Consider the following 26259-nt stretch of genomic DNA (forward strand, 5'->3'; position numbering starts at 1 on the left):
TTTTCAAATAAGAAATGAACAACTATGGGCAAAAACATCCTGTGATGTGACACTCTGAATACATGATAACCATTATAACAACCCAGACTGAGTGAACCTCACTGTAGACCTTGTAGCAGTCCTGATATGGCAGCCATTGATTTCCAGAAGGAAAGGAAACCACTGGGACAAATATGGCTAAATGGGAATATTGAAATACAGGAAAGCTAAGCTGCATGCAAGAAAGCTTATACACCAGTGAGCTGCTACCGACAGTGTTGTGACGAGCAAAAATCTACAGCATAATCGTAAAGACAAGCTCTCTTTACTCTGACAAGCACTAATCTAAAGCATGCACATTTTTACAAATAGAAAACATTACAAAATATAAGGCAAAGAACAAGATATAGAACTCTGAAAAGGAAATAAGGTTTCATTCATCTAAAATGTTTATTTTGTTGAAGAAAGTAAACCCTCTGAGATCTGGGAGAAAGATGAATATTGTGCACACAACAAACATGGTACCTTATTGGAATCCATGGTATGTTTCCATGCTGTGTCTCAATACCATTAATGAATATTGCTTGCATTTTACATGAAGGTCATAATATCTATCAGGCACCAGGAAAGGTGATTACTATATGTGGCCTAGTTCGGAGATAAAAATGCTCCGAATATCAATTCCCCAACAGTCTAGAGAATAGAAAAATAACAACACTTTTTATGAAAAATTACTTGCAAATGGTTTGTGTAGATTCCTTAAAATCTGACATTAAGATTTCAGTATTTTAGTATTTGTGTGATAAAGAGGATCATAAGATTGGCACACAAATGTATCATCAATATCATCTTTAAAACACATTAAATTACTGCATTTAACTGTGTATTTTTAGATATACCAATATTCTTTCCAACCTCATAAGCACATACCAAGCAACTCAGTTTAAATTTAGCTTGATCATCTGCATTATTTTCACATGATAGTACTGATAAGTATAAGAGTAAATGTCAACTGCGCATGCGCCGCCTTCTATTTTTAGGCCAATCATTACAAACACAGTTCAATGACAGGTTTTTACATTAATATGCATTTTTTTGCATGTTGTAAGCTTTCAGAATTTAGATTTAGTATTACTTATTATGAAAAAAATACAATAAATGCATTTTGCCCGGGAAAACTTTTCAACAAAAAGTTTTTGCCAAGCTATGGAGACAGTCCATTTAGATAAAAAAATATTACTAATGCCCTATAATTACTTTATATAATTAAAATTTGGACATGAATACATATCACCATTTTCAGCCTTGTGCTCAAGAAAAGTGAAAAAAAGCAAACAAGACGGCCATAACAATAAACTAAGCCACAAGCAATCACCAACAATATCACATGATCAATGATCACATGACCAATGTTCACATCACATGACAACATCACATGACCATATCCCTTGATATTCATACTTTGCCCCTCATCCTGGCCTATAGAAAGCAAGTAAAATAGCAAAGAGAATTTACTTGAAAATGATGAATATAACAAAGACATGATTGTATAGCAAAAATATAAATAATTATATGTACTGCATGAAGATTTGTTTTTGTTTTTCTAAGGTGTAAGAGAAAAAACAGACAAGGTTGTGTTGTTTTTTTAAATTTCCCAATGATTTTTTTTAAGCCAGATCAAATATATTTGTATCATTTCATAGGAGACAGAATAAGACTTTAAAAAGTTATATCCATTGTCCTTTATTTAAAATGTAGATGCATGGCTATTTGTTATAATGTGCAGCTAGCAAACTGCTTTAATAGTGAACATATATAATTAATGCAAAAATAACTGCCAATTTTGTTAGTATTAAACCTACAACATTCTCATGAAATGAAAAAAAAAGATATTTCCCACAAATACAAAGTTTCAAGTTCAATTCATCTAAACATCTGTTACCATAGTAACTATGTACATTGGTCTTATTGTATCTGGTGTACAACTATGTGAATTTCGAACGCCAAGTTACCCCCTTATCATATAGGTAGCATTTGAAAGGGTTTTATGGGAAGAAAAAATATATGTAGAAATGATACCGAACAAGAGCTGTCACAGCATGTGACAAATGCCCCAGAATGTGACATTGACCTTAGAACAAGGGAGCATAAGATATATATATACTACGAACACCCTTTTTTGGCCTTGAAAGACAGTAAAATATGATATTCTATGTCCAGTTTTAGTTTAAATAAATAACAAAAATACAAATTGCAATAACTTTCTTTACAATGTCTTATTGCACTTTGAATTTACACACATGTTATCTGAGTAAGCAATACTCTTTGAAATGATACCAAAATAACATGGGGTCACCAGGCAGGCTTATTTTTGCATCAAATACCATAATAGCCATTGTTTGTAAAACAAGTTTTTTTACATTTAATAACCTTATAACTATGGGTAATAGCAAACTAATAAAAGAGCCAAACTTGAAACTTGGTACATAATATAATATATATGAACATTAGCCACAGTGAAAAAGGGAAAAGAAAGATGAAAAATTCTGATTATTTGTCATACACTCTTTTCTACAGCAAAGATTTTGAATTGACAACAATTCTCCTTTGTTTAGTAATGGAACAAAACATTGAACACACACCAATAACGATTAATTAACAACTTAAGACAAATATATATAACTGATTAAAATGACAGAAGGTGTTATTGTAAAAAATATATAACAAGAAACGTTAAATTTGTGTTCCTTTTTTATCAAATGTAATAAAATATATTGGGATAAAAATTAACGACATCCATTCTTAGAAGTTCACCATTAGAAAAACGGAATATAACAGTATTATTCAGGAGAACTGTTTAGAGGCAGCCATACGCACAAAATGCACGTGTTGTAAGTCCCGTTTACCTGTGCAGCTTTACGGCCCGCCTGCGGGAATTCGGGTGCGTCGAAGTACCGCTCCTCTCCGACGACATACGGCTACAAGTATTGCACACCGACACACGTTAATAGCTCAGTCAATCAAACCACAGCATTGTGATTTACGTACAAGCATCAGTATTCCACACGATATATTCAAAACAAAAAATGTTAGCCAAAAAGAATCTCTTCCTCTTAATAATCACTTGAAACCAATCTTAGTAAATTACCATTAAAACTTAAATTACCATTTTAACTCTGCATCATTTTTTCATGAGTAATGCAAAACAATATTAAGTTTAAGATAAGGCAAATATGGATAATCATATTCTTAAGCTTTAGTTATAAGTTATAAGTAAGAAGTTGGAACAGGCAGGAAGCAAGGAAATGCCTAGAATTATGACAAACACGCCAAATCTGCACAGAAACTAACTTAAAGAAAAGAAACAATCTACACAGGATGAAGAAAATTTGTTGCAAAATAAATTGTCTAGAAAAAGCTGTTTGAAAGCCATTGTCAGAGGGAACACAAATTATTTTTATATATATATATATATATATATATATATATATATAAAGGCGAAATGAAAAAACTAAAAAAACTATGAAACACAAACATTAGTCCACTGTTATTTCTGTAATTTTCTAGAAAAGAGTAACTCAAAATTAAACAGAGCATTGAGATCAGGGGTAAGCTAGCTGCTGAAGCTTTCTACAAAGCATGCATTGTTTGCGGGATCAGGGAGCATGGCTTATCAGGTTTAACCAAACACATGGCATAGTATGTTCATTCCAAAACAGTATCATTTTGAGGAATGAAAGAATAAGGAAGCATATTGTGATAATAGGATACTTTAGAAGAGCAGAAAGAATAATCGTAATTAAGTAGGAAAATATATTTTATCCTTTTTGATACATTTTGTGTAATTTTGTTAATTATAGTTATACATGACCTTGTAAAATAGTATTTAATTTACAAAAAAGTAATCATTAATGAACCATTCAATGTGACTCAACAAATAAAATGGTGCATTAGGGCATCTTTTAAAAATTATTTCTCACAAAACAAAAAAAGCTCAATTCACAAAGCCATACCTTTATAGTCTCCCCTTTGCCTGGCATGAAGAGTGGTTTTTCATTGAGAGTAGCCTCCCTTGTGCTCATTCCTTCCTCACTCAGCTGTTGCTGTAGGGCCCGGGATGCTGGGTGTCGGGCTACGCTACGACCTGCAGGCTTCTGAGGGGGTGGGGAAGTCATCGACGTTTCATCATCGTCCCCCTCACTGGAATAAAAAAGGAAAGTTTCTATAGATGTACAAGTACATGTGTTTAAATTAATTAAGGGTCAGGTTCACAAAGGCTCATTTTCATCACTTTAAAGTCGCAAACAATAATGATGAATGTTTAAAATCTATATGTGGTGCTGAAAATGGGCCTTTGTGAATCTACTCCTTTAGTCAAACTTATTTCAATAATTTATGAAGAAGTTTTTAAGTCTAAATGACTTATGTTTTATACATGGACTAGCAAAATATCTGCGTTCATCAAATAAAAAAAACTTTCAAAGGTTGTACAGTACACATTCATCAAAGTAATCAAAACTAGTGTTTGAAAATATGCTAACAGTAAATCGTCCCAAGGCATTTTGTTTAGGGATATCGGTTGGAGAGTAGATCTCACTTTTGAACTGCGTTCATACCTTCCTGTTCTGTTGAGATATCCAACAAGTTTTTTTTAAATAGTAAATATTAGGTCTTTTAATTATATTAGAAGTATACAAAATTAGCTGAATTTAAATAAAATATCTTTGTTTTCTATGGCTCTGAATTAGGTGTACATCTGGGGTCAATTTCTAGTTCGTCATTCTTGGTCTCAAGATATTTCTTAGAAAATGATATCATCGTTTTTGTTTCTTATTTTTCTGTTTATACCGGATGTTTCATAGTAAATTGTTCTTCAGAATATATGGTTTCTCATAACTGTGTCCTCATTTGTTGTTCAACGTTGTCCGAAGTACCTTGTTTGTTGCATATAAACAACAATGCTAGAAAAAAACACAACAAAGGTGTGATTTAAAAAATAAATAAATGAAAAACCAGCACTTAATATGCTTCTTTCAAAACAAAGACCAATTTGTGACTGTCTGACATAGCTTCTGTCAAAGATTTATGTACCAACTGTTATGACTTACAGATCATACTAGCAATTGAGGCTTCTGTTATCTCATGAGTTTCAGAATAATTGTGTTATGTTGACTCACTCTCACTACTGTTAACAACAACAAATAATGTCCAAATGGGTCCTAATCAAAATAGCACAACAAAGAGAGAACATCAATGAATATTAAAATAAATGACAAATTTTAGTCAGACTGTTACCTTTGACCTTGAATGGCTGCTTCCGAGACCCGTCTTGGTGTGACCTTGTCCGGAACTGAAAATATACCAAACAATCAGAATGAAGACTTGCAGAAGACTGACAACATCATTTGGGAAACAAGAAAATTCATTACATGTGTTGTTTTTTTTTATCAATTATCATAAATAGAGGTGCTTCCCAGTTTAATGGCACTAAATGCTATTGTTTTTTCCCCTGTATTGTTGTGACATGGAAGTCTAGAATTTCTTCCCACAGAGAATAGGGTTATGGGTTTGATCCCCACCAGATGTGCATAGCATTTTTTGCAGTCATGTACATAAACATTTGAAGGAAAAAAAATTGTTCTCATAGTGATAACAGCAGTTAGCTTTAATTATTACAATATTGAACTTGCCATTCAGATGTTATGAACATAATAATGTTTTATGCAAAATTGATCACAATGGAAATCTTACAGAGTAAATACCTCATTTCAAGGTACAATATTGATGTGCTACAGTCACTGGAAAGTGTTATTAATCTTTAATAACATACAGCATTCCTGTTGTCAGAATTTCAATATTTGTTCAGACCGATGGAGCAAACAACTGTTCAATATATTAGATGGCTTGCAGAATTATACCTTTAATACTCCAGGCTAATGATTTATTATTTGATCAGGAATTCCACAATATCTGTATTTTGCAACCATTTAATTAACAGCTTTCCTTGCATATGAATAATAATATGTAAGAAGTAAAATCACAACATCGATACCAATCCATTACAGTTGCATACACTTTCCCCAATAAGCTTCCTGTGAGTCAGATCTCAACTAAGCAAGCAGTTAGAAGCTTCAGATCAATACTAGAAATGCTTTACTGCAGCAGACCACTGACACATCTGTTTTATCCCAGAAAAAAACAAACTACAAATTTCTTGACACCTTGACATTAATATTTTCTTATAATCCTTTGAGTTCCATGTGCTCCTTTTTGGTATTATTTTATACCATACACATTGGTGATACATGTATACCTCAGAATCTTTGGATCATATTCTATGAAAAGCTTCAGCATCTTAATTTGTGTAGACTATTAAGTATTATACGAAAATTAAACCTGTTTATTTGCCTAATATTGGAAAGAAAAAAATGTGTTTTATTAATACACTTTACAGCTTTGTAATGTTATAAATGCTCTTTGAAATACATAAGACTATGATTATCACACTACCACAAGTAGAAACTCTTAAGTATAACTTACAAGTGTGTTGATTTTAAGTTCCTGCTGAATAGTGCAAATATAACAACCTTCAGTGTATAAATATTCCACATTCATGTACCTAATGCTCCGTTTTAAACGTTAAACCAAAATTTACATTTATAACTATTAATTTTCTCATAAGACAAAGCCAGAAATATGTTCAATTATTCATAATTAAACACTTTAAACACATAAAACAGATCCTATTCCATGTCAATTTGTAAACATTGAGACTTTAAACGCTTATTACAGTGAAACTTACACCAGATACATAGGATTTCCAATAGGCAAGAACAATACTGTACAGTAGATTGTGCTCCCGGTCAGTTAAGTATCTTCAAATATAGACGTATATATCGATATTGATTTTGAACGTGAGTCCAACAATCTGTTAACTCAACGTTTACACTTAAATTGCTATTAAATGATTGACATAATTTGTGAGATTTTCAGCGATAAAACATTGATTGTGGTTAAGGTAGAGTAACAACATTTAATAACTATGATCAAACATGATTAAACTGCCATTACACTTTCAAGACAATGGCTTAATCTGTAGAAACAACTAATATATGTATATCAAATTGCAAATTAATTCCATTAAATGACTAGGCAACACCAAATTAATGTTTTGTTCCTCAGATTTTTGCACAAAAAAAATGGAGCGAGCGAGCAAAACAAATAAATAGAAACAAAAGCACAGCAAAGGGCATTAACCTCAACAGTTATTTGATGTCAGAGTTGTGGGAAATGCTAACATGTTAACTTTAAGCTTCATTTTAATATTTTACCAGTGTTTTCACTATGACGACAACGACACTGACACCAATTCTTTGATCATACTTTGACTTGTACTTTTGGAAAAAAAGAGGTTTAAATCAAAGTTTTGGGTATCAAAACACAAGCAGTGACCTTAACTTTATAATGACCATATCAGCCATAAATGCATTCTTAAGGTATGAATCCACATGAGCTTGTTACATACCAAGTTTCATCACCTTAGGTCATACCAAGTTTGTGTTATTGAATGAAATACACCAGTTTGATGCCTACCCGTCTACCTTAGATAGTTTTTATTCGTTTTAATTTACAAAACAATTAAAATGGCAGCTGGGCACAATGCAATTAACATTCAAGATTCATTCTAGGTAGTTTAACCATGGCAATGCACCATGCTGCTGAGAATTAAAAAAAAAATAAAAAAAAATGGAGAAGTTGTTTGAGAATAGCTGAATTTTATTTTTGGTGAAATTTTAAGGTTATAGGTCACCCCCCCCCCCCCCCCCACAAGAATAAAAAACCCTGATAAAGGACACATTTTGAACCAATGCCAGTTGATCCTGGGAACGGTTGAGGGTAGAGTGGTGCACACCCTGCTCCAGGGTGCCCTTCAAGGATAGTGTTAACAGTGACATGTTACAGTTGTTTTTCTAGGAATTTTTTTTTGTCAATTGTGGAAGAAACATTAATACCTATTTTCAAAACTATTCCTTATCATTTAAATTGCAATTATGTAGTTTAACTGTAAGTAATAAGAACACCTGCATGATGAAATAAATAATAAGATTGCAACCACTGAATGGGCTGCTATCACACAGTGATTTTCTTCAATCTTAAAATTGTTTGTACTTCTCCTTTTTTCCCTTGGAAAACAACAACAACATCAACTTTTAATGCATTCAGGCAATTATGCCTATAGCATACAAATAGTTTACGAGCAAACAGGTAAAATTTGTGAAAAGTATAATAATATAATGTGAACAAAAGATGAATGATTGTATATAAGTTGAAGTGAAATATTTTGTAATTAAAGGTAAATCTAGAATGCTTATAACATTTTGTCATTAACAATTTGCTAGAACAAAATTTAAACAAGTAATTCATCAAAGACTGAACGTTTGTTTAATCGATGTAAGAAAACAGACAAGCAGACAAACAGCAAGGCATGGCGATTTTGGCTTAATAATGATTAATTCCTTGATAACAACGAAACAAAGTAATATATGTATCCCGACATCGTTGGAAATGAGAGAATATGAAATATCAAAAAGGAATACAGACTTGATCACTTTAAGCCATAATTTGGTTGAAACATCCATGTGGATGTTTTCAGTAGTCGAAGGGACATTACTCAACAAGTTTTAGCCGCCAGAGTAACTTCCCTTGCTATTCACTTGTGAATTGCAATAAGGAGCATGTATACTATTGTCTTTAACAATGTAGGAATTAAGTCGAACATATGTCTTTATTTTATTTTTTACTACCAACAAAAAAAACTTTCATGGCATTTTGTTATGCCTAGATATGAATAAAAAAAAATTAGGCTGGTAAATCTATTTGCTATCAATGTAAGAAGAGTATCTATCCATGGTTTCGACGATACCTTCTTATCTTTTTTTTGAGAAACAGACGAGCTTATGATACTTTCTACATACATAACAACACAAGCCGAGTATCTACGATCTTACCAGCACATCCACTCATGGTCCATGACAGTCTCCGCTGGACCTTACAGTAGTCACTCCAACCCCCGTAGTACGGACCTATAACTCCATTCATCATTCAAACTCTTGGTAGAGACAGATCAGGAAAACTTCCTAGTTAATTGTAGCAAATTCAGTTCCAGCTATCTTCCCACAATTGTATCTGATTCAGTTCCAGAAAACTATCAAATATAAGCTGATTCACTTATTTTTTTCTTGGGTATCAAAAACACAGTTTCAATACTGAATTGGGATGGTCAGCTCGAACAAGTTCTTGTACATTTATCTCAATGTCTATGTTTCTGGAGTTGCTATTGTTTCAATGCATTTATCTTATACAGCCACACAGAGAAAGCAAAAAAAATCACTGATTTTCAAAACTGTTGTCTGCAAACAGAGACACCTAAGAAGTAAAGCTTGGTTACGAGTGGCTTAAAATATAGCTGGTCCGCATATGACTGGATTTTAAAAATTAAATGTCCCTGTTCATTCATTGGACATTGAATTTGTAATCATGAGCTGTAAAAATCATTTTAATGGTTTTATAATAAAAGACAAATATTGTTAATGCAAAGTTTGCAAAATTTTCATTGTCAGACTGCACATATCAAAATCATCATATTAGCCATTGTGGAAGTTCTTTTCAAGTCAGTCACTTTGTAAACAAACAAACAAATAAATAATCATAAACAAATCCGAATTTCCGATTTAATTGGTTCCAATGGATGCTTTAAGTAAATAAGTAATTATTGACAAAATAATAATCCGTGGAAACTGAGCCCCTGTGTATTGAGGGGTGGCGACCATGTGCATCCAACGTGGGTGTCAGATATCAGCCGATAGCGGCAAGCAGTCTGATTAAAGAGGTGACCACTGGGACAGGTTCCACAAGGGCATCTACCATAATTATCGCAATAACTGAATGATGAAAAAGAATTTACACTTTGTAGGTTTAGGCATGTTTTTAGAAATACTGCTGTTATTCTTGCAGAAATCTCGAAAATGTTATGAGATATGATAAAATCGTTTTTTAAGCCCTCAAGAAAGCAAGAATACAAAATGATAATATTGGCTATTGTGAGCTTTTGAATGGAATATTACTGATGACAGATCTTTTTATTCATTTTTAAAAATATTTACTTCGCTTCAGTTTTTAACAATTGCATATTATTATTAGTTTTCTTTTCAAAACATGTTTGAATGCATACTTTTCATGGACAGTTGCTTCAGTTTTCAATAGGATGAAAGAAACATACCAGTCAGTTTAGAGGCTTGACATTATAACAAATATGGTAGTGGCAGATATGTAACCTGAATTAATAGAATTAACAAATAGCATTAAATGCTTAACCAGCACATAAAATATTCATGAAGAAAACACAATGTCTAGAGAGTTCATCCTTTACATAATAATTAAGTTCCCCAGATATGATGAACAGATCATTCTGTAGCAAGTTTTTACTATGGGTTATAGTTTGACCAATCAAAACACTGAAAATAGGTTGTTTCATGAGTAAAACATTATAAAGGATATATTTTCCAAAATACCGAAATATCAATACTGAAAACTTGCACCAATTTATTATATTATTCAAGAAATAGCTACATGTAATGTTGCTTCTTATTTTATTGTGCTCGATTTTGAATATATTTCATGATCATGTTGGAGATAATGTCATTTTTTATTAAATGGACATGTATAAAACAAATAAACAAAGAAACATACTTTGCTACCTGTATAGTTTACAATAACCATTGCCATTTTAATGATTTGAAAAAAAATTGTCACTGAAAACAAACAGGGTGGCTGCCGATTTTGACATTTATTCATTGCGTCCTATCTATGGAATTAGAGGTTTTATGGTTTTTTCCCCCAATTTTTCACTTATTTTTTTGCCTGGGTATTATCTATGATAGTGTCCTATACACAGTGATTTACGGTAGTCCATAATTAATATGGACTGGGTACTTGTACTAACAGGGTTATAAAAATGTACTGAAGTTCACTAAAGTAAAGAAACGATAGGAAAAAGATTTTCATGCTTGACCCTGTGAAAGTCAATCAAAGTCTGGTAAGCGCAGTGGTTAGTGCACTCGCTTTTCACCAAGGCGACCCGGGTTAAATTCCCGGTCTGGGCGCATGTGAGTTTGGTAAGTGTTCACCAAGCTGGACAAGTGGGTTTTCTCCGGGCACTCCGGTTTTCCCCACAACACAAGACCTCACTCTCACGCAACATTTGCCAACGAGAGTGACTTAGTACTGTTTTGTTAAAATTGCTAAAGCAGTTTACGTGGTGAAGTCACAACAACAACAACGATGGATGACAACAGCCATCTGGCCTATCTGACCATCACAATACAGTACACTCAACGAGTTAGACCCACTTTCCTCCCTCACTCCGAGGGATAAAGTCGATGATCGCGGGTTTCCTCCGAGGGTACAACTGTTCCCCTCGCTTAAATCCCCCCGAGTTACTCCGAGTGGCTGGCTTACCGCCGAGTTTAATATGAACGATAGCATTGAGAATCGTCCCATTTTATGACCCCTCGGGGGAACTCTGAGTCTAATCAGATATGCAAGAAATCATTCTTGTTTAGAACTTATTTATTTTTATGCTTATGCACATTCTTAAGCGTAAAAGATTCTTACATGTACCAACATTTAATTTGTATTTATGTCCGTAAATGTCAATTGAATATTGTCTTGAATAATGAACATTGAATCATTAAAGTATTGCCACTAATTTTATTACATCATAAAGCAGCCGACTATTTACACGATTCTGAACCATGACCTCTGACGTCAAGCGCATGATCAATACAATGTAAAATATACTAAATTATTATTGGTGGTTGAAAATAGCTATGACATTTAATGGAATTTTCAACAGAAAACGAGGCAAGAAGGCCTTCAAAACCATGCGCTGTGAACTTTGAACGTGTGTTTGGCCTCCTGATTTTCCGAAAATGTGTAACCTAGAATTTCTCGAATAAAATGTGTTTATCAGTCATTAGCAAAAACATGTTTATAAAATGCATGTGCAACTAGTGAAATACGACTGCAACCTTGTGATAAGCTAACTTCATGCAAAACGGGCCGAGGAAAAAGAATAATAGCAATTTACTGGAGCCGTCGTAATCGGTTGAAAATTTTAAGAAAATAAAATAACTTTAGCGTAGATTCTTATCAAGTGTCCGCAGAGTTTCACGGAGTTAACCCCTCCAAGAAACGCCGAGTTCGTTATTCTTCGATCGACTGATCACCCACCGAGGGCCTTAACTTCACACTCCGAAGAACGCGGACAGTCGATAAAATCATTGTGTTGGCCGCGATAGCAAAAATCCGCGAAGGGAAACGGAAAGTGGGTCTAACTCCTTGAGTGTACTGTACCTCACTATGAAAAAAGCCTACAACTATACTATTTTCTACAAACTCTTCTCTACAAATATGACACCTTTGCAATAGTATTCATTTTAAGTCCAAGAAAACTAGGTTTACCATTGCCATTTTCCAGATTATAAAAGCATCAATTATTTCCCCTACCTTCAAAACTGGGAAGGCAGAGCACTTTTCTGCAGAACCACAGAAGAGCTCTACTTACCAAAGTAATGGGCCACAAAAAGCTCTCTGTTAAAAACAGAAATAGATACCCAGTAGAAAGCAAATGAGGTTAAACCAACCCCCCAGAAAGTCAACATGGCTTTAAGACTAGTTTTTCGAAGCAATGCCATGCTACAAAAAAGCACCCACTGCAAAGCAGCAACATTTGCAAAGGGAAATTACAAAGTGCTTTCTTGTACCGATACCATAGCCTTATATACCACAAGAACTTAAGCAAACACACTATTATTACACTAAAGGTTTATTTCCATTCTATTATCTATGACACCATGAGTTATTTCCCCTACCTTCAGGCACGCTGTCTTTAAAGGAATTCTCTTCCAGTCGAGTCTGAAAGTACATATGATTTCAGAGAAACAAGCAATATCAAATTATTTATAAATTACTCATGATTTCATTTTGCTTTAAATGATTTTTGAAACATGGGCCATTTTAAACCCTGATAATTCCAATTCATTTGCCCGAAGAATAATCCGGTAAGTGAAGGCTCAATATAATTTTGTGCTGTACAATGTCAAATAAAGAGTCTACCTGGGTCGCTTACATCTTGAGCCTAAGTTTCATGCTCAGACTCAGAAAACTGATTTCTTAAATGTTTCAAAATATCTAAAATGTAACAAAAGCTGTGTGTTCTTTTGTAGAACAGATTAGTTTTGACAGATACAGCAATTTTTACCATCTTTGATCTTGAAATAACATATTTACAAAAGAATTTAAATCCTGCTTTTCTGAGTCTGTGTATCAAACTAAGACTCAGGACATTAGTGAATACCAGGAAAGAAGCACTGAAATTTCTGTAGGACCAGATAGAATAAGAAGATATTTTACCAGCCTCTTAACGTCACGGTAGTGTGTTTTGAGAAGTTAAAGCCTACTACCATACATGTATTTGATGGAAATTATTATCACATGTACGATATAAAACAGGCTTTTGGCATGTCTGTAGTTTATACATGATTGCATGAAATTGGTTATCAGTTTTGTTCTGTTTCCCTAGGCATGTACCCTGTAACCAGACCAACCAAAATGTGAAAAGAAAAGAATAGTATGTTATGTTCAAGGCAGATTGTCAGGTACAGTAATAATAACTCACATTTTCATGTGGCTCCATTGCGTCCCAGCCTTGCTCATCACTGAACACTGAAAAATATGAACATGCAACATTTTTAATTATACTTAATTTATGTATACATGTAATAAACTAATCATTATTAGTTGATTAAATCATTTGTTTGGTTAATACAGTCAAAACCTGCTATGTCGAAGTCGTTGGGACCTAGGGAAATACTTCGAGATGACAAACATTCGAAATAACCAAAATACAAATAGTGTGAAAATCGACATAACCAGAACATCGAGATTACAGAGTTCGACATAGCGAGTTTGGACTGTATCTTTCTTAGTGTTCGCATGCACGAACCACTAAATAGCCAACATATGAAACCATTTAATGACTTAACAGAACATCCATGGTTATTTTTATCAGAAGCTTTATAAATGATTAAATCGGAATCCGTCCAGCAATCCCATTAAAGGAAACATGAGCATTAACACTAAGGTAAATTACAGTGCAATTTTAGAAGGCTTTCATTGAAGATCAAGTTGAGAAATAAAAGTTTATCACTGGCAAACATGCAACATGAAGCAACATTGTGGTGTTGCCTGAAATGCTACTGCAGTATACTGGCATGTCTAGTAAGAACAACAAAATCAAGCTAATATAAAACAAAAACAATATCAAATCTCTACATGATATTGATAAAAAACCTTCTCACCCCGTTTTAAAAAACTCAACAGGCACATTTTACAGTACATCCTTCTATCTACATGTACATGTATTATTTAAAACACTGAATCAGTGTCACATCTGTCTATCTTTGTCAATTATAAATGCAAGCTTTTTTCAACATAATTATCCTTTGTTAAATGACTGACTCTTAGTGATCACAAAACACTACCAGATGTTTACTACACATAGAAACATATTTTCTTTTACTATTTAAGTTCTTTGTTTATAGCCATATTTTTACCAGACACAAATACAGTTTATAAATATCATAATAGGCTGGTGGTTCAGATGACATTTGAAAACTTGTGGTGATGTGAAAATGCTGTTGCAACTTTAAATATACAGTATAACAGATTTTTTTCATCCACTTAATAGCCTATATCTGTCTATGTTTCTAATGACAAAAAAAATCGGATTTATTCCCCAATTTGTTTTGTTAATATTACGAATGAATCTTTGAAAAGTTATTGGTTCATTTTTCACCAAAAAATGACAACATAATTTTGATACTTTTTCTCCAACAGGCATCGCACTAGTGGTAATTGATTTATTAATCAATATATCTGCTCTTTTTTATCATACTAGTGAAATTTTAACTTGCCTCCCAAAATTACCAATTTGAACGGTATGGGTCATCTACCAAAAATAGCAAAAAATAAGCCAGGACTTGTCATAGCTGATATTAAAGCCGTAAGCTGGCAACTTGAATAAAAATACCCAATTTCACTGGTGTAAGTCATATACCCAAAATAGCCAAATTTAGTCCTGACTTATTATAGCTCATATTAAAGCCATAAATCAGCAGCTTGCATGAAAATACCCAATTTGATGAGTATGGATCATCATACAAAAAAAGCAAAATAGCTGATAAGATTAGTAACTTGCATGACTCAATCTCTTCTGTGCCTAGATCTTTACTCACCATCAGAAGCAGGGGTAATAGCTTCATTACTCTCCTCGGGCATATCAGCAGCACCAAAATCATGAACACTGTCAATCATCCCTCCAGCCCGCCCCACTAGCTCCGATACTGTCATCTGATTGGCTGTCTCAGTGTCAACATCCTCAATCATTGGTTGATCTTCGTTACTGGCAATTTGCGTAGAATTCGGAGGGGGAGGGGCAAATATTACAACATCCCCAGTGTCCTGTAATTTGTAAAAGAAATAAGGTAAATAACGTGTCTATTAGAAAGAAATAACATTTTCCCTTTCACATAACAGAAATCTTTTTTTATTACTGAAAAGATGGTACATATATTATTAAAAGTTATAATAACTTTTTAAGAATTACCAATATGTTGCATTATTCTGCAGAGACTGCGATGACAATTATAATCGGTAATGTTATATACCGGTAAAATCTATGCTTTCTGAATTTGTTGCAAAACCAGTTATATTTCATAACATTGCACAATTTTAATTCAATACCAATGATACTGTCATATTCAATGGTAACACATAATTTATAACCTGAACATGACACATAACCTTGTATATTATCTAAATAAGCCTGGAATCAAAACCTTGTTTACTCACTTGTATTCCAAAATTTGTGGGAGGTTTGAACTTTGACCTGGCTTTTGGTTTTTTAATGCCAGATTTCTTTGGACTAGGAGTTTTCTTCCTGAAAAAATAGATATTAAATAACATACACGTATAAGACTGCAAAATATAGTAATAAGTGAACAGTTTAATTCAGAATTTATAAAGAAAACACTAATCAAACTGCCGAGCACTGTGTCTTGGGTAAAGTCTTACTCTGCTGTTTTTGTCTTCTCTTCACAACCTTGGCCATTTTCCAGATTTTCACCATTTTTTTCAGAAGCTTCCATGATTTTTGTCTTTGCTTTTGTTTTTAATCCTTTATTAGCATTGCTCTTCTTCTGAGATTCATTTGCTGGTTTGTCTATATCAGTATTTTCCACATTGTCACAAGCACCGTTATGAATTTCATCAATAACAGGTGCCTCATTCCCATCCGGGGGACTCCTACCCATTTTTGAATTGCTTTGAAATGGTTTCATATCTTTTGATATGTCATAACTTTTGGGAGACTCTGCAATTTTGCTTTTAGTCTGAAAAGGGTTTTCCTCATATAAGTTTGGCGGAGATTGGCCAAGCTTATTTTTACTTTGAAATGGATTCTCATTGCTTACAATTTCAATGGGATCAGACACTGAGGCTTCACTAGTAACAGTTTCAAGCACAACTTCGTCATCAACAATTTGCGAATTTCCACCGCCATTTACTTCTTCCTCCGGGGGTGGGGGAGGTGGAAAATCTTCTGGCTCATCCACAACACATATATCTTCTTCCACAGGCCCAGGTGTGACCGGCGCTGCATGCCTAGGCAATGGAGGGGACGACGCTATCTTCGACTTGGATTGAAAAGGATTGCTTGGCGCCTTTGTAGGCGACAATAATAGGCCGCCACGGGGTTTGAATGGGTCAATAGCATCTAAATCCAACTCATCAAAGTTGATGTTGTATGCACCTCGGGAGAGAGGTGGTGATGGGGGTGTTGCTTCGGCATCCCCCATTGTGCACCAATGACACAACCAGGATTAAAGTTCTGAAATAGGAAACAACAATTTCATTTGTAAACATTTAGTCATTAAATTCGTAAACAGATGTCTTCATTAAACAAATGAAGTTGATTAAAAGGATCATTAAAAAAATACATCATTTCAGTATTACAGTTGAACTGCCAAAAAAACAAATTTGCAGGTAGATGCTGTAATAATTAAACTGTCTGAATTTGATATAAAACATTTAACAAGCAGTTATGACTACTTGTTTAAAATTAGAATCAGTTCACTTTATTTGGCTTAAATAAACAATCTGTTACGCGAGTGTTATTCAAAAACAAATAAAAAATCTTTCAATTTATAATAATCTGTTAGCGTTATTGTATTGTGAGAAATGAAACCCAATAACTGGCATCACACATAATTTATTTAAACACCCCAAACAGCATATATAATCATAATCATATGAAACAACATTAAAACTCTAAGGTTAATTACGTTTTGCTTAACATTAGTCTACACTAGTCCAAATAATTGTACGTTGACAGATTTTTTTTAGATTTTTGATATGGCAAATCCTTCATGTACAAATTGTTTAGTATCAAAAGTGGGTAGTTGTTCCGATCAGGATTCCGGGTTAAAGCATATAGCGTCTATAAAATATCATAAAACCAAGAAATATAACCAGATAATGTTATTTTATATTAGTTCCATACACAAAAAAATATAATATTATATAAATCCAACTTATAATTATGAGTTTGATGACTTTTCTTCATTTCATTCTGTCAAAACATAACAATATATACATGAAGGGCACCTGCAAGGCTTTAGGGCACCGTTTTAAATCGCTCGGAACATTTCGGCCATGGCCGAGTTGTTACGATTGTATAACGAGGTCGAAGCTTTGTCAGAAGGGGCCCGAGCTATTACAATTGTATCGAGTTGTTCCCCTTCGCATAATTGTTGTCTGTGTCAGTCAACTTTCGTTTTATTGGAAAGGTAAACAACTTGTTTTAATGCATTAAATGCTTGTTTAGTGCAAAATAACATTTCACTTACATGGTAAAGTATGAATATAACTCTTTATGATCAATTTCAACCATAAAATACTTCACTTAAAACAATTTCAATATTTTTAAAACACCCCCGTTTTTTGCACATTCCCGTTTAGACGTTAGGGATTGGAAGAATCCTGTATAACACGTATATTATTTTAGACTATAGTCTACACCATTCGTCAACATAAAATAAGTTATTTATAAATAGCACTTCTTTAAAAAACATGTATAAAGGCTAATATTGTTCATGTGTTAACAGTCTGGGACCAATACTCTCACTCCCAGTCACAGTACACAAATCATTCATGTTTTTTTTATACTGTCAAATTTAATGCATTTATAAAATTAAGAAATAGATTTTCATAAACTTAGATATTCAGCAACTTATCTTATGAACAGCAAAAAAACTTTCATTGTAACTGTGAGAATGAATTTCTTTATAGAACATGTACTCGTAAATATAAAGGATATTTCTGCTTCAGACACAGAATGATGTCATTTCACTAATTAACCTGTTGACAGCAGTTGAAAACACACCCAGTTTTTTATTATGCGTCTATCTTGGTAATGAAAACATTAATCAGAAATTATCATTATACCTTTTGTAACACGTCTTTCAAAAATGGGCTTGATTTTCCAAACAGTGAATGCCAGGAAAGTGTTAAATTAAGTTTAAAAACTTTTTGTACTGCTTTGGACCTGTCAAAAAATGAAAAGTAGTCAAGGGAAATAACTGTTGTTGTAATGTTTTAATCAAAACGGCAGTGCGCTAATACGGTTCACCAAATTCAAGCACAACTCAGTAATCTCCCTTACAAAAATAGGCCCAATTGTCACAAAAATATTTAAGTCTAAGACTTAGCATGATTCATATTTTCTTTTATTTTAAAAGCACTCTTTTACATAGACTTTGCTCCTTATAATGGTGTGTCGATTCTGTAAAGCCAAAAAATAATGCTAGAGAGAAAAAATGTTATTAGATCTACTCAAAAATAAAGCTTTGCATTCAATGGTTTTATGCATATATACATAAAGATTCTTGTATCTCTTGTATTCTCGTACACCAGAGTGATGATGATATGCATACGACATATTTATCATTATCAAACCCCTGATGAATGAGAATGAGCAACACCATAAAGAAGAAGTTAGATATGGCATTAAATTTATTTATTTCGTGTAAAAGGTGAAAATAAAATGCAATACATAACTTAATAATTTCATTTTAGATGAACGCATATTATTTCAATTAACTTTTAAAGTGATGTAGAAATATTATGTTTCAATCATCCTAAGTACTAATCATGCATTTAAACTGATATAAAGCTTTTAACTAGATGTATCATGTTCAAGCCTCTGTGCCACTTAGGATTAAATAAAGCGAGAAAAAGAATAATAAAAGTGAGCATATAACTTTGATAGAGTCTCATATGATGTCTGATAAATTCCCCCGATGCTTTAGTAAAAAGAAATGCTTGGAAATACTGATCACTGGCTAATTATATGCAAATGAGGTAGATAAGTGGCAGGAGCATAGTGCTTTGCAGACAGTCCCTTAACAGTTGCCGAAAAAGTCTGGAGAAATGACTAGAGAAATACTGAAAAATTTCAAATAAAACCTCACTCGAAGAAACTGAGCTCCTGATTCTGAAATAAATTTGGTACAAGTATTTTCGAAATAAAAAATATCAATGTTGTTTAGTGAAAAATAGCAGGTTCGTACTGGCTCATGTTTCTGTAAAATGCACTTTATGTGTATGACAACATATAGTGTGGCAAATCATTAGGAGTGTTAAAACTAATACCAAAAGCTTGAACCCTTCAGCAAATGTTGATATTTGCTCAAATACCGTTTTTGAATACTACACTTTTTATATTAGGGTAAACAGCTTTGTAGTTGCGTAATTGGCCTTATCACGTGATTTTTATCAATGTATGGTTAACATGTCGAAATTTCACTTTTAGGTATGAAGGACCAGGGGTCCAGTTGTTCAGGTGTATATTTCAAAGAGTTATATGTTTTCTTGTCTCTACCGACGTCGGTTCGCACCCCACTAAAAACCAACATACTTTGTATGCTATAACTGTATTTTCTCTGTAGTTTTGAGATCATAGAGTAACATTCGGTTTTGTTGCATTTTGTAATTGCGATAAATACATTTTTTGTGGGGTTAAAAATGAAAAAAAAATAAGCTTCCATCACTAAAATAAAATGGGACTTTTTTAAGCTGATACATGGGCTGAAATGTAATGCTATTTTCTTCTATAAATGTGTCTGCATAGAATAGCATCTGTAAACCTGAATTATGTACACCAAAAACTTCTTATAATAGTACCGTTTCCTTGGTGATAATTCGTACAAATCAGCGAAGAAGCTCTTAGAAGTGACCGAATGCCAGACTCTTATCCAACGTCTGATACGCTAGTTACCGCTCAGATATCACCACATTTATTTATTTTATAACAATGTTTCTATTTAGCTATTTGCCTTATACAAGGCAATGAAGAGGTAGGTTTGAAATGCATTATGAGTATTTTTTTTTTATCTCGTATTCATTTACATCCCCTCTTAGAAAAATACGAAGTTATATAAGTTATCCCGTTTTTTACATTGACGTTTTGGACAGGTTCCCATAATTCCCGCCATATTTAAGTAAACAAACTCCTGTCAAAATTGCAGATTTCTAGTGTTTACATCAGTAAATTCTGGTTGGTCCCAGGTAAAATTGATGAATTAGTCTCTTGGGATCTGTATAGACTCTTTGTTTTGATGACTGAATTCAATGACTGTTGTATTGGCTGTGTTATTTTGTTATTCGCTGAGTTGATTTCTATTTTCTATTTTACACAAGCATTGCATTTATCTGTTAACACAATCTGACATTGTGTGTTGTAATAAAGGTGACTGGTAATAAACTGGTATGAGACTTCCGTCCAAAATGGCTTGATTAAGTCGGTCGTGATTTTAACAAAGTCTGTCCACACCTGTAGTCTAAAATAATAGACGTGTTATACAGGATTCTTGCAATCCCTAAAGTCTAAACGGGAATGTGCAAAAATCGTTGTTGTTTTTTAAAATATTGAAATTGTTTTAAGTGAAGTATTTTATGGTTGAAATTGATCATAAAGAGTTATATTCATATTTTACCATGTAAGTGAAATGTTATTTTGCACTAAACAAGCATTTAATGCATTAAAACAAGTTGTTTACCTTTCCAATAAAACGAAAGTTGACTGACACAGATAACAATTATGCGAATTAATCGTAATAACTCAGCCTCCTCCGACAAAGCTTCCAGATAGACCTCGTTAACGTACAATTATTTGGACTACACTGAAGCCTTGCAGGTGCCCTTCATGTATATATCGTTATGTTTTGACAGAATGAAATGAAGAAAAGCCGTCAAACTCATTATTATAAGTTGGATATTTATTTTTTGTGTACGGAACTAATATAAAATGACATTATCTGGTAATATTTCTTGTTTTTATGATATTTTATAGACGCTATATGCTTTAACATGGAATCCTGATCAGAACAACTACCCACTTTTGATACTAAACAATTTGTACGTGAAGGATTTGCCATATCAAAATCTAAAAAAAATCCGTCAACGTACAATTATTTGGACTACTGTTGACTTCAGCATGCTGAATTTTGATGCCAAAGGAGGAAATGTGTGAGGTCATTACACCAAAATTATCATTTTCAAGCCAGATGCCATGGAAAAGGGATGATTTATGTCTAGTCCACCTAAATGGCTGTCAATGAGTCTTTTGACGAATTTTTACTATGGCAGACTGGAGATGACCACCATCGAATGCACAAAGTAGCGAACGGTCCTAGCGCAGAGAATCCTTGCGGCCACAATTTTGAAATTATCTCATTACAAATTCAAATTTCTATGAAGTAATATTGCCTACAATTAAACACATATTTTTTTATGTCAATAAACCAAAAAAACATGTTTAAATATCAAAAAACAGTAACATTTGTCAATTGTTTATCAAGTATCCCGATATCTATAAATCTGGGATAAATATGACAGGTTGTGTACATTTATAAAACAGTATTCGTGACCAAGAATATATTTATGCGAAAATAACAACTCTATTGACAAATAAAATCCAGTTTAGATCACATTCGGGTATTTATTGAAACAATTTGTCATTGTTATTTAACATCGATGCATAATAATACCATATATTCCTTCGCCCAGTGTTCATTAGTAGAGAGTTGTAGCATTACAGGGATACATAAGAAATGTCAAAATAATTAAAAAGTATCCCTGATATCTCATTATTGTAGCTAGATTTACATCAGGCTAGTTGTAAAGAAGTAAGGGCTGCCCTCTTTAAGGCTACCAAGCTAGTCTTAGTCAAGGCTTCCATGGCTGTCAACTTGACTATTAAGTAATCTTTCCAAGGAGTTCCATGCCCTCTTTGTGACATGCATGCACCAACGTGTTGAAAAAGATGGCCTAATTAAGCTTATTACATCCGCAATGCATACAGTGTCTATCCCTTATGTTGCAGATTCAAAATTTCATGAATAATTCAAGTTGGCAAAGTCAGTGAGATGGATAAGAAGATTACAAGCTTGGCGGAGGAGAATAAGCTGGAGGAGCTACGGGCCTGTCTCCAAAATGCTAGCAATGATGAGGTGTGATTATAATGACTTGTTTTTCAGTTTGCGTCCATCTCACTGTCAGATGATAAGCACTGGTTTTCGCCCTAGAATGATTGAATGCTCTGTAATCACAATTTGTATATAATTTGTAATTATTTTTTGTTAACAGCTTTTCAGAGTTATGTGTTAAATGTTCTGAAAGTAATCAGATAATTACATGTATTTAAGTTACATGTTGAACATGCACAAACAGCATGACCGTGTGTTTCTATTTCAGTTATGCCAAATGATAGAGAGGAAAGTGCTGAAAGGAAGAAATGACACATTTACACTGGTCAGAGCTGTACTTCTGGGTAATATAACAATAAATCTGTAAAATATCAATAAGATTAATCCATTGAATAGAAATGCACTTTTTGAGGACTGTTAGTATATTTTTAAGTAATTACGTTTTGCATTTCTTCTGTAAATTGTCCCACACACATTATCGTAATTTGAAATTAATGTCCAATTAGCAAAGTAGTCAGCGCACTCCCTTCTCTCGAAGGCTTCCCAAGTTCGATTCCTGCCCTGGGGTCATATGAATTTGGTTTGTAGTCACAATATCAGGTAATATTCATAACTGTTTAACAAACAATAAATGCACCAAGCTTTAATCAAACATATTTAAAAAGGTTCAGATGTTGACTGGCTTTGAAGGTGGTAATAATCAAATGTTAACATCATGTTTTTTAACCAGGTTCACCCATAGAGAGTCCTGGCAGTGTAGATCGTCGATGTGCCGTGTACAGACAGTGTATATCAGCACTACAGAAGAACGAACTCAACAACAAGATGGCCTCTGAGCTGATCGGGCTTCTCATGTTGGAGGTAAAGATAAGATTGGTATAAAAGAAGGGAAGGCAAATACAATAAATATAATGTGGAAAAATACTTATAAGTAATGTAGTAGCTGAAATTATAATCTTATCATTTATAGTATTCAATACCGTTCATGCTTTTTCTGGAAAATCTGAATTTCATTGAATGAAGGAGATTAACCTAACATTTATTAATAGCAATATTTAAATGTTTATATAATCTCTGATCTTGTGGCGTATTTCCCTCGTTGTCTTTGTGTAAGGCCTTGATCTTCGTTGTTTTAAATTATAGGTCATAGCTAGCATTTTGGCTTTCCACTTGACCATGTAGTTTTCATTGTAGCATTGAAAGTGAAGCATTTGTGTAAATAAGCACAAGCCTGCAAATATCTAATTTTAATGGCTGCAGTGGGAAACACATTGATAAAGTTTGTTGTTTTTTTCAATATAATCATATTAAGATTTAATTTTGACAGACTTTTAAAAACAAGTTTGTCATCGTGTATCAAAGTTCACTCTTAATTTGAGGATGGTTAAAGTAGACATTTTAATCCAACTAGTAAAATTCAGATGTTTTTAACATGCAGTTGAAACCTGTTGGCTCTATATTGCTTGCCTCAATTTCCTCATTGGCTCAAGGTGGATGTTAAGGACCGATTTTGTTTTACTCTTTGTGAGCGTTCTCGCTTGGCTCGATATTCATGAGGTTCCTGAGATATCGAGCCAATGGTTTGGACTGTATGTTGTTACCAGTGAAAAAATCTCATATAATACAATGAAGATTCTTGTGTATTATTTTGCCAAGGAGTATAAATGTGGTAATAACTGGTTAAACAGCTGTAAACTGCATAGCTTTGTTAGTACTTTCATGCTAACGGATTAAGCAGTTCATTTATCCTGTTATGTGTTTTTCTAGGCAGACAGTTTACCCGGCCAAACCTTGGCTGAGCTGGCTGGGATCTACATCGACTGTATCAAGTCTGACACCCCACCCACATCCAAGTATGCATACATGTATATGTTGTTTTTCTTTTACACAAAGCAAACTAAGCAACAAGTTTTTGTTTTATCATATCAGCATTAGTATTGGGTACATGTATTTTTATTCTTAACACTCACATGTTTGCAGGAAATGTTCAAATTAAAAATATCTACTGTAGTTCCAGTATTTGAGCTTCATAAAATTATTAAAGTGTAACATTTCATTCAATGGTAACTCTCTGGTATTGCTGTTGAATCAGAACTTGTAATATCAAAGTGAAACCACTTGGTGTAGATGATTTGTTTTATTATGAAAATATTTTTATTCAAGCATCATATAATCTTTAACTATAATTATCTCCCTTATTTTAGATGTCTAGAATTGCTTCCAAAGATCCTGTCAGCGCTTGGTTCCCAGGATCGGGTGGTGTATGCCGGGAACCAAATGAAGGGCACAGAGTACAAGGGACACGTCCTTAACTCTATATGCTCTTGCAGGTGAATGTTTGGCTTGTTGGCTCATAAGTTTCTATTGTCCATTTCCTATTTGCTTCCCAATATATAATTTGCTCATTTGTATTGAAAAAGTTCCAGATATTGTCATAGCCTTGGTGTTGTTGTCATCAGTGGTTTTATTGTGCTAAAACTTGAACCTTGGCTATAGCCCAAAAATGGTTCAAGATATTCATATGAAACTTTATACAAATGTTGCCAGTGATAATTTAATGTTGAACAAGTTATATAGCTCTGATAATTGTCCAGTTTTGCCCCTTCATCAAGCATTTAAAGAATAAAACCCAGATTGGTGCTCTTGTTAATCTGTTGTCTTATTCAAGTTCTAAGCTTGCCAAAATAAACTTATCGTAAGGTTGTCTCACATTCTGCGTCTTCACAGATGGTCTGCAGGGAGCGTTGTTCACCTGGCCGCCATGTTTAAGGACGTGCCGCTGACGTCGGATGAGCTGAGATTCGTCTTAGAGAAGGTGTTACGCATGTTACCGGAGCTTGACATGGGCGATATTCCAGCTCTAACATACCAGCTGCTTCTACTCTCAACAAAGGTCAATAGAACTTAGGGAGGTCAAGGTTTTAAACCTTATTAATGCATTTACTAGATTTATGACAAATGTGGTAGTTTGTACTCGCATAGATGTTATGCATGTTACCCAAACAGGACATGATCGATATACCCTGCCTTACCAGCTACCTCTACTCTTAACTGAGATGCTATTGATAAATATGCACTTGTTATCTTTTGACATACAATTAGGTTTGCATTCAATTCTCTATGAACAAGCTTCTGGTACAGTAGAAATGATTTGCATTGAAACATTCTGTGTTACTGAATGAGATGCAAGTCTGACTTTCTTTTGTGAAAAATCTTGACTGAAACAATCAAAATTTATTACAAAATCATTAATATTTCTTCCATAAAAAAAGTCTGATGACACTGAAATTAAGTTAACCCTCCCAATGCACTGTCTGAAACAAACTGTAAATGAAGAGTTGTATATTGTAAAGTTATGTTTGCAGGGCCACAAAAAGCTGGTGTTAGAAGGAGTCATAAAGTTCTTCTCGGACCAAGACAGCAAGCACAGACACACAGATGAGCAGCAGGAATTCAGGTATTCACCCAAATGTATTACTGTACCTGAAAGGGGGCAAAATTAGGCCACACTCAGAATTTAAAAAGGACTTTTTTCACAAAAGTTTTAATTTAAAGATTAATCTGAAAATTACTGCATTTTGTACCTTTGACATTTTATTTCTCCATCATTTTAATG

At 33.6% G+C, this 26259-nt stretch overlaps 2 protein-coding genes across 7 annotated transcripts in view; one reads left to right on the top strand and one right to left on the bottom strand.

Moving 5' to 3' along the window:
- Window positions 1-18729, bottom strand: part of LOC128211193 (transforming acidic coiled-coil-containing protein 1-like) — a 36144-nt gene extending 17415 nt beyond the window's left edge. For 2 of the 6 annotated variants that reach the window (XM_052915663.1, XM_052915661.1), the window contains exons 1-10: window positions 18604-18729; window positions 16174-16987; window positions 15952-16039; window positions 15336-15561; window positions 13718-13764; window positions 12912-12954; window positions 5275-5329; window positions 3993-4179; window positions 2886-2957; window positions 1441-1458 (exon numbers count right to left, since the gene is read on the bottom strand). In XM_052915663.1, the coding sequence (XP_052771623.1) occupies window positions 1441-1458; window positions 2886-2957; window positions 3993-4179; window positions 5275-5329; window positions 12912-12954; window positions 13718-13764; window positions 15336-15561; window positions 15952-16039; window positions 16174-16955 (1518 nt within the window). In that variant the 5' untranslated portion in view covers window positions 16956-16987; window positions 18604-18729. The remainder of the gene's footprint in view (window positions 1-1440; window positions 1459-2885; window positions 2958-3992; window positions 4180-5274; window positions 5330-12911; window positions 12955-13717; window positions 13765-15335; window positions 15562-15951; window positions 16040-16173; window positions 16988-18603) is intronic. The other 4 variants (XM_052915664.1, XM_052915662.1, XM_052915667.1 and 1 more) reach the window with 2 other exon arrangements.
- A 1902-nt stretch (window positions 18730-20631) lies between these two features.
- Window positions 20632-26259, top strand: part of LOC128212475 (Fanconi anemia group I protein-like) — a 35925-nt gene continuing 30297 nt past the window's right edge. Inside the window, exons 1-8 of the mRNA XM_052917956.1 lie at window positions 20632-20724; window positions 22541-22667; window positions 22912-22987; window positions 23374-23504; window positions 24411-24496; window positions 24848-24973; window positions 25371-25536; window positions 26009-26100. Coding sequence (XP_052773916.1) covers window positions 22584-22667; window positions 22912-22987; window positions 23374-23504; window positions 24411-24496; window positions 24848-24973; window positions 25371-25536; window positions 26009-26100 — 761 coding nt within the window. The 5' untranslated portion in view covers window positions 20632-20724; window positions 22541-22583. The remainder of the gene's footprint in view (window positions 20725-22540; window positions 22668-22911; window positions 22988-23373; window positions 23505-24410; window positions 24497-24847; window positions 24974-25370; window positions 25537-26008; window positions 26101-26259) is intronic.

Source organism: Mya arenaria, chromosome 12, assembly GCF_026914265.1.
Source record: "Mya arenaria isolate MELC-2E11 chromosome 12, ASM2691426v1".
Classification (NCBI taxonomy): domain Eukaryota; kingdom Metazoa; phylum Mollusca; class Bivalvia; order Myida; family Myidae; genus Mya; species Mya arenaria.